General features: G+C 38.3%; 1 protein-coding gene across 1 annotated transcript; it reads left to right on the forward strand.

Moving 5' to 3' along the window:
- The first annotated feature begins 1,610 nt into the window (after positions 1-1,610).
- LOC113709961 (uncharacterized) lies at positions 1,611-9,289 on the forward strand. Its single transcript, XM_072065697.1, has 5 exons — positions 1,611-1,834; positions 1,893-2,168; positions 4,332-4,443; positions 6,170-6,277; positions 6,994-9,289. The coding sequence occupies exons 1-5, from the start codon at positions 1,611-1,613 to the stop codon at positions 9,253-9,255; spliced, it is 2,982 nt and encodes a 993-aa protein (XP_071921798.1). The 3' UTR covers positions 9,256-9,289.
- Positions 9,290-9,620: the final 331 nt, after the last annotated feature.

Genomic DNA, 9,620 nt, shown 5'->3' on the forward strand with positions numbered 1-9,620 from the left:
GGTACCAATTTCACAGTTACGTTGATGAAATTTTACAGAGCAGTTCTTACACTGTAATTGCTAATTCATTGCGTGTTACAGTTATCCAACTTCATGTCCAAGCACACTAGCAAAGTAAAACTTATAATCTTTTTTCCACATTGAGTATGCTAAGCTAAAAACTATGTTATTCATTATGCCTACCCTGTTCAAATTGTCATCTACTGCCCTAGCTATCAAGTTTCAAACAATCAATTTCTTCTTCTATTTATCCTATGATTATGCAAATACGAGTTACCTAACAAACAATAGGTAGCAATTTCACATTATGTTCACGCAATATTACATATAAGTTTTGCTACTGTAACTGCTGACTCACTGCATGTAACAGTTATTCAACATGGCGTCCAACCCCACTAGCTAAAAAATCTTGTAATCTTTTTCTCTGCAATGCGTCTACCAATCTAAGCGTTATGTTATTTTACTCTGCATAACAATTTTACTCCGCGTCATTATATATTCATATGAAATGTCTCTTATACAACATGTTGTAAGAGGCATTCTTAAGGGAACTATCTTTGTAGCACTTATTTTTTCGTTTTGTATGTCGCCATGAATAGTATGTACAAACCACACGTAACATATAATCTGCACACAGGCGCTGCTAACCAACAAAATCTATAAGAAATTCATAGAAACAACCAGTATCCCTGTTATATAATGACTACACTATTGCTACTAATGTGAGAGTTATGACCCCTATTTATCCCATCCTAACAACTCCCTCTACTAATTGGTTTGGAAGTTTTCCTTTTCTTTTTGGCAAACACTTGGTGTTCAAAATTTCTCTCTACTTTACTCTCCCATATGGCCCATGAACAGATCTAATTTCTAACATCTATAGAGTTTCGACAACCATGATATAAAATCATGTGATGCTATTCACCAAACAATGGAAATTATGTCATTAGTTTGCAATATTGTTACCTGTAGGGTTTCTGTAGATGCGATTGGGTGTCACTGCTTTGGACTCCATCATCTTTAGCTTCATTGTTCAGTCCTGACCTTCCCCAACCCTTTATAGATATTAGGCCTCCAAGACTTTCTCCTTCAATAGGTAGTTCTTCCTTTTCCTAAGAGTGTTTTGACTGCTCTTCTTCTGCCCCTTGTCTGTAACTTTCCTATTCATTGATTGTATTTTGCCTTAGTTCTAAAGTTGTAGATGAATATTGACAACTTTTTGGAGGGAGACTAAAAAAAGTTTTTTTGTACCAAGAATTGAAATGAAGTCATAGCGAGTCAATTAGGCGGGATTTTGTGGAAGGGAGTTTCAATGGTTGGTAACGGAGACGTTAAGCTCAGACATAGTTTTTAGAAATTTTTTCCTTGCTCATTAATTAAAACGACTCTGTTTTGAGCTTTGTCAACGTGGATTGATGATGGCCACTTCTTCAGTTTTGTGAGGGAACCGTTCAGGGACGGTCATCATGACCGTCCCTGCCCCGTATCCCTCAAGTAACTAGCCAGTAGACTATTTAATCAGTCCCAGCTCCGGTAGTGGGAAAATAAATAGGAGTAATTCTTTTGGCTTTCATTTGCAGAGTTCAATTAGCGATTAGGTGGAGAGCAGAATGGAGGAGTTGGAGGAGGGAGAGGGTGCTGGGGTTATAGGTAGCAGCAGTGAGTTCCATGCAGATGAGCATCCTATGGAATTGGAATCACAATTGGAAGAAGAAGAACGTGAAGTCGATGATGAAGGAAAAGGTACTACTACTGCTACCACTACGGTTAATATCGAAGGAGAAGAAGATGATGATGATGATGAGGATGAAGAGGAAGAAGGGTATAAATTCAGGTTCAGTGATGACATGGATCCTCTGGCTTTTACCAAAGAGGACGCATCTGGGCTCCAGCCTTAAGAGCAATTCCAGCGCCTGGAGCACCACTACGAAGCTTTGGCTGCCAAAAAGCACCACTAATATCGAAGGAGAAGAAGATGATGATGATGATGAGGATGAAGAGGAAGAAGGGTATAAATTCAGGTTCAGTGATGACATGGATCCTCTGGCTTTTACCAAAGAGGACGCATCTGGGCTCCAGCCTTACGAGCAATTCCAGCGCCTGGAGCACCACTACGAAGCTTTGGCTGCCAAAAAGCGCAAGGCCCGTCTCCAACCCACACCCCAAGGGTACCCTCCCTCCCTCCTTCTGACTATTTGCTAATCAAAAGCAACTTGCACTATTTCTTCAAGTCCTTTGAATGAGTATTGCTAATTGTTATTCTTGATTTTGATGATCACAAAGGTCTTTGAAATGTTTGTTTAACTCTCTTCAAATATAAGTGTTTTCTGCCTATCAAAGAATCAGGTACGAATATGTCAAGAATTGAAAATCAACCAAAAGAAGAAGCAAAAACAGGACACTCATGTCGGACGTCCTAAGGAATTGGTCGGACGTCCGAAAGGATGAAGATCATTAAGAAGAAGATTCTGTCGGACGCTCGTGAGGAAGCATCGGACGTCCGGATGGATCGGACGTACTCCTCGGACGCACATCGAACGTGTCGGACGTCCTAAAAATTCCACAAAATGTTGATGACTCTCTGCCAAGACTCTGTCGGACGCTCGTAAGGAAGCATCGGACGTCCTGAAGGATCGGACGCATGCTTCGGACGCACATCAATCTCATCGGACGTCCTAAAAATTCCACAAAGATTTGATAACTCTCTGGACGACGTTCGGACACAGAAGCTCGGACGATAAAATACCATCGGACGTCCGAACAACAACTTGACTGAGTTTCGGACGATGGGATCGGACGATGACTAAGACGTCGGACGTCCGATAGCTCCAACGGCTAGCTGACTCTTCATCTGCCTTCTATCCGTTGGAAGTATTAATGAAGCTCATTTTGGCTCCCTTTAAATACAAACGATTCTGATTCAGAAGAGGACTTTTGCACACTTTGTTTACAAGATCTCAAGAGATATTTTAGCTAGAAAATAGTCTCCAAAACTAGATTTGTTCTCCAAGTGGTGTGAATTTCTTGTGAGCTTTTCTTTTGTGGTTGAAAGTTTCATTAGTGTAGATTTGTTGAGGGTTATCTGAGTGATTGTAAAACTTCTTAGCTTGACTAAGTGAGGCTTAGGGCAAGGAGGAAGTGCTCCCTCCATTGTACATCTAGTTGATCATCTTTCATCAAAGAGAAGTTGCTCAACCTAGTGATTGGTCTTCAAGTTTGAGGAAAGCTTGGTAGACAATCGGTTTGATATTCTATCTTATTCTTTTTGTTTTATAAAATTCTCATTGCTTATCTATACTTGTTTTTCGAATCAATATTGCTCTCTTCTTCTAATCTACTTGATTGATTATTACTAGAAAAGAAGGTAAATTTTTATTAAGCAAAAATTGCATAAATTTGATTAAGATTTTAATCAACCTAATTCACCCCCCCTCTTAGGTTGTCTTTGGGCCTTACACTAATAAAACCAGAGGAAAAAGATAGCTTCTCTATTAGCGCTACCAATTCTTTCAAATTTTTACAACGTAGGTTGCCCTTATTTGGTTCCGTCTTCTCGTTATTGTGGTTTTGATTGAAAATTCATTGTTTGTTTCCTATCAAGAGCTTCATGCAAATTGTGTTGTGTTTGCTTGAACAAGACATTTTTAATAAATTTTGGAAACAATCAAGTCATCCGGCTGTTGCTTTTGCTGAGGTTATAGAAGATTGCTTCTCTAGTTGTTGTTATTATTATTATTATTTTTTCACTCACACTGGCATTATATATATTTGCAGTTTGGCTTTGTTGTTTCTGTATCTTGTTTTCTTTTGAATGTGCTACCTGGTTACTTCTTAACAGCTTCATTAACTGTCTTTGATCAGATGATCTAGCCTTTTTCTTCATTGCTTTATTTTTTGGAATCTTGTCGAGTTTCCAATTTTGAGTGGGTGGTAATGGTGATTTGGCATTCTTTTGTCTCCAGCTAAAACCTGATATTTCCATGGCATTGCTGGGTCTCTTAGATGGCCTACCCTAGGGAGGTAGAGAGTAAATGTGGCTTTGTTTGAGTCCCCTATGTCAATTTTTAGTATCAGTAAGGTGGCATCTACTCACTGAAAACAATTGAACCATTGTGAAACTGTCTGTTCTCATTGTAATTTTTTTGCACATCACGGAATTAACGTTTTCTTATGTACCTAAAGAAGAAAAACTGATTTTTTTGGCATGTGATTTAATACTTCCCATTGGAATCCCCTTAAAAGTTTTTTCTTTTCCTCAAGTTTCCAACTTTTTTGCTCAATGCTCTGCTGATATAATGTTCTTTTCGTTTCTTTCATTGGTGGTGTGGCAGGGAAGTACCTGTAGCTAAAAAACCACGGCAACAACAAGAAGATGTTTCTGGTGCAACCATGGAAGAAATAATGGAACTCATGAATTATGGCTCTAGAAGAAGATCCAGGAAAGTATGGTATCCATGCTTGTTCGTCACTTTTTTCCACCTTAGCTTTGTGTTTTCAACAATTTTTGCTCTTGAACTTGTGGCTAAGTTGAAAGACTTCAAGTTTACTAGTCTAGACAATTTCAAAATCATGTCTTTTTCTTGTAACATTGTGTTGTATTCATGATGAGGAGATATGCTTTATTATGAATGCATTGACTAAAAAAAATAATTTCGCATTGAAAATACAACCCATGATTAACTTTTTGCACTAGCCAAGATGCACTGTGAAACCTAAAGGCTTAGTTTCCAGGCTTCAATCTTGTAGGTAAGAACTTTCAGTTGACGAAAAGGACGTGTCTTTTCATGTTGTTTCACTGTTGTAATGTGTTCAATAAAATACAACGTCATATCTATGCAACCATATTTTGGATTCACCCAGGTAATTCTCTTTAATATAGTTCCTTTTTTTTCATTTTTTGGGGAGAAAAATTACTCTTATTGGTTCCTTTTCCAGTTTTGAATTTGAGTAAGATTTTTCTTGACCTTGCAACCTCTTTGGTGACAAAGTGATTGGCAATCCTGTGAAATGACCCCCTCCTTTTTGGCCGTTTCTTTGTTCTTTTGCACTTATATTAAAGAGCTTTTACAAGTATATGATAATTGGAGAATAGCTGTTTTAATAGATTGGGTTCAATCTTACCATATTTGATGATGCTCCCTTTTTTTGGGTTTCTTTTATCACATTGTAGATTAATGGAATCTCAGCCATAGATATTCCTTTAACTGTTGAGTGACTTTTGCCGTGGACCTATGGACTTATTTTCTTTAGTTCTTGCTCATTTTGCTCACCTGTGGCACAAACATAATCTAGTCCAATTTTTGTAACGCTTAAGATTTTGAGAAACCAGCAAGAATGAGGCCAAGCAGCTTTCCTACATATGTAGTCTGATATCTGTCACTAATATATCAAAAGCAGCAGGAACAAGGCCAGCAGCTTGGCTCTCATGTTCTCCATCAAGTATTTTAGTTATAAGCATTGCTGCCATCGTGAAAGGAAACTTCTATTGATAAAGATTTCTTAGAATAATTAGTACCTTAACGTTTATATTCTGGGTGTTTTAGGGGGGCATATTCTTTTTCTGGTGCCACCTCAAACCATCTGGTCTTCATATGCTTCATTTATTTATTTTAATACGTCTTGAGTGGACATATGTAAGTCTCTTCATAATGCATATATAGGAATTAATCCATGAAAACCTCGATAAGAGCACACTAGCTAGTACCAAGTCTTTTGGGACTCACTCTAATTCATTATCAACACCCAAAACAAAAATATCACTGGCACAACTCAGACTAGTGCAAGTAACTTTTCTATCCATCTTTATTTGAGCAATTTGACAGTGTTTCAAGATGGTGATGGTTGCTAAAACCATTTTAATCTTTAGGAGACCTTTCTAAGAAGCTATCTTGCTCTTGTTTTTCCTGCCAAGCAGCCCGACACCTTAGCGAGATACCCAGCTTGAGGCAAAGACTGAGGAAAAGAAATTTGAGAGCAACATTCACAATCTTGATCTTTTTTTTCTTGGTTCATAATATTTTTTTTTGGCTTTGCGGACACATAAAATTGGTTGGACTCATATTTAGGTTTTTAAGGTTTTTTTTTTGTTGCATTATCTTCTGAAGTTTTATGCTACCCTATTTTTGTGGTTTTGGGACATTTCGCAAAATGCTTTTTTTACCTTGTGCAGCCCAAGAGAAGAGGTCGACGAAAGGGATCAAGGAATAAAGTCAGTCCTGAAGTGACTCGAAAACTTGGTGATGCTACTCTTCATTATGCCCATGGCCGCTATGGAGAGGTAGGGCCTTAGCGTGCCTTATTTGTCAGTCTGTAGGGTGATCTTTACTTGATTTACCATTTGGTTTTAACTATACCCGTGCGCCTTACTGCTATGGAAGGCATGGTAGTGACCATTCCTTAATTGTCTCTCTTTTTGGGTAAATTTCAGTTTGTTTACCATTTGCTTTGACTGGATATCTTGCATTTTGTTATTCATGAGCATCCACAATGATGTTGGCTGAAGAACTTATTCTTCATAAGGAATGCAAAATTAGAGATCCATTCACTTTGTTAGCCTGCTTTGCAAAGTGTTGGTCCTCTCCTTTGAGTGAATAAATTTCTTTCAGTTTGAATGCATTGACTTTGTTCTGGATATGAGAAACAATTAAGTCTTGCTGCTAAGTCAGACCTTTTGTATTGAGGATTTAGTTATAATGGTTGTCAAAAATAGCATATCTAGTTTTTCGTTTAGGCAAAGTGAAGTAACAGTACAAGTTCAGTAAATGCCGAGTTATTTCTTATGGAGTTTTACTCGAACTTATTGAGAAATTCAATACGATCGTCACTTTTTGTCTTCACATAGCACTCTCTGTTAATTAGAACTGGTGGGAATCTCATTTTGACTTGGGCATTTTCTGGTTGTGTGCTTGGAATCTTTAGAAGGACAATGTCTATAATGGTTATTGTTTTTGGTTATCAATTTTCTTGTTCATTGTAGATTTTCCAAGCTTGTAGGCCATAGGTGTGTTTTACGAAGTGATTCGTCTTTCTCCCAATCTTCCTGATCCATATCATAGGCTGGGGCTCATCTATAATGAGATGGGTGATAAGAAGAGAGCCTTGGATTTCTACATGATTGCTGCCCATTTAACCCCAAAGGATGCATCTTTGTGGAAGCTGCTTGTGACATGGTCCATAGAACAAGGTGATACAGGACAAGCCAGGTACTGCCTTTCTAAAGCAATAACAGCAGATCCGGAAGATATCAATTTGCGGTTTCACCGTGCATCCCTTTATGTTGAGTTGGGTGATTATTTGAAAGCTGCTGATTCATATGAGCAAATTTCTCAGCTCTGCCCTGACAATGTAAACGTACTACAGACTGCGGCCCAGCTGTATAAAAAATTTGGCCAATCTAAGCTTGCAGTCAGTATACTGGAAAGCTATCTCAGAAATTGTTGCAAGGAACCTGATTTAAGTGTGGTTGATATATTGGTTTCACTACACATGGAAGGCAATGCACATCTAAAAGCCCTCGAGCATATTGAGCATGCACAACAGGTTTACTGCTCTGGGAAAGAGATGCCATTATGTCTGCGTACAAAAGCTGGAATATGTCATATTCACCTTGGAAACTTTGTAAAAGCAGAAGCTCTTTTCAATGTTTTGAGACATGAGAATTTACATGATCATCCCCAGTTGATTATTGAGATTGGAGATTCACTAATGAATCACGAGCATTACGAATCTGCACTAGAATACTATATGATGTTGGTAGGAGATGATGTTAAGAACAATGGTTGCCTGTATCTGAAAATTGCTGAGTGTTGCAGTTGTCTGGGGAAACGATTGCAATCAATTGATTACTTCTACAGAGCTTTAGACAAACTTGAGAATACTGTTGATGCTCGGTTGGCTTTGTCATCACTTCTTCTTGAAGAAAATAAAGATGATGAAGCCATTTCTGTTCTCTGTCCTCCAAAAGAATCAGAATCGCTATTTAACTTGAACCTAAATGCAGCAAAACCATGGTGGCTTAATGGGAAGATAAAGTTGAGGCTTTCTCAAATCTATAAAGCTAAAGGATTGTTGAAGGCATTTGTAGATGTAATTTTTCCTGTAGTTCGAGAGACATTGTTTCTTGAGACTATACAACAAAAGGTCAGGCCAAGGAAGAGGCTATCAAAAAGTGTTCTTTCTGAACGGATAAAAATACTTGATCATGTTAGGACTGATACTGTGTTCCATGGATTTAGACCTGTAGCTTCAGCATCAGATCTGTCTAGAGCGTCCAGAGCAAAAAAGTTACTAAAAAAGAAGGAAGCAAAAAGAGCTGCTGCTTTGGCCGCTGGAATAGAGTGGATAAGTGATGATTCAGAGGATGAATCTCCTCAACAAGCACCAAGAGAGCTTCCTCTTCCAAACCTTCTAAGAGATGCGGAACATCATTATCTCATTATAGAATTATGCAAATCACTGTTATCCTTGAAAAAGTATTGGGAAGCATTGGAAATCATCAATTTAACTCTGAAATTGGCCTCCAATGTTTTGTCTGTTGAAAGGAATGAAGAGCTTAGAACTCTGGGAGCCCAAATAGCATACAATATTGCTGATCCTGCTCACGGCTTTGACTATGCACGCTATATTGTTAATCAACGTCCTTATAGCTTTTCTGCATGGAACTGCTATTACAAAGTAATCTCAAAACTGGACAGTCGATATTCAAAGCATAACAAGTTTTTGCACACCATGCGAACCAAGCACAAAAGTTGTGTACCACTCACTCTCATTTTTGGGCACCAGTTTACCATGATCAGCCAGCATCAAGCAGCTGTTCGGGAATATTTGGAAGCTTACAAGCTGATGCCAGATATTCCCTTGATCAATCTCTGTGCTGGAACTGCATTGATAAACTTGGCCCTGGGTCACAGACTTCAAAACAAACATCAGCCTGTGGTACAAGGATTGGCATTTCTTTTCAATAATTTACAGCTTTGCAGATATGGTCAGGAAGCACTGTATAATATAGCTCGTGCATATCATCATGTCGGTCTTGTTTCTCTTGCTGCTGTAAACTATGAAAAGGTTCTTACAATGCATGAAAGTGATTGCCCCATGCCGAACCTTCCAAATGAGAAACCAGATGGTCTGGCTTCTCCAAAGCCAGGTTACTGTGATCTTCGTCGGGAAGCAGCTTACAATTTGCACCTGATCTACAAGAAAAGTGGAGCAATTGATCTTGCCAGGCAAATCTTGAAAGATCATTGTGTCATATGACTGAATAAAGTATTCCTTGTAATGTAATTTCTTTGTTTATGGAAAAGCCACATTTGATATGTCTTTCTTTGACTAGCAACACGGACATTTAACCTTAGAAATGGTAATTGTCTGTGTTTGCAAAGTATGTCTTTTGTTGTCCAAGCGCAGAGATTGAATCTTGGCAGGAAAGTAAAACGGTTATAGGTAATTTCAGTTAGTTCTTGGCTACTTGCAACACAAATGAGCGGCTGAAAATCTAAACCTTACAATTGCAAACTCCCTCTAGCGTCTACTTCTAAAATTTTGAATCTTTTCGATTCAAAAAATTTGTACGCCGAAGATTGCTTTTGATTGAGATGTGCAGGCTGATCAGACAGTGATAA

Source organism: Coffea arabica, chromosome 9e (genome assembly GCF_036785885.1).
Source record: "Coffea arabica cultivar ET-39 chromosome 9e, Coffea Arabica ET-39 HiFi, whole genome shotgun sequence".
Taxonomy (NCBI): Eukaryota; Viridiplantae; Streptophyta; class Magnoliopsida; order Gentianales; family Rubiaceae; genus Coffea; species Coffea arabica.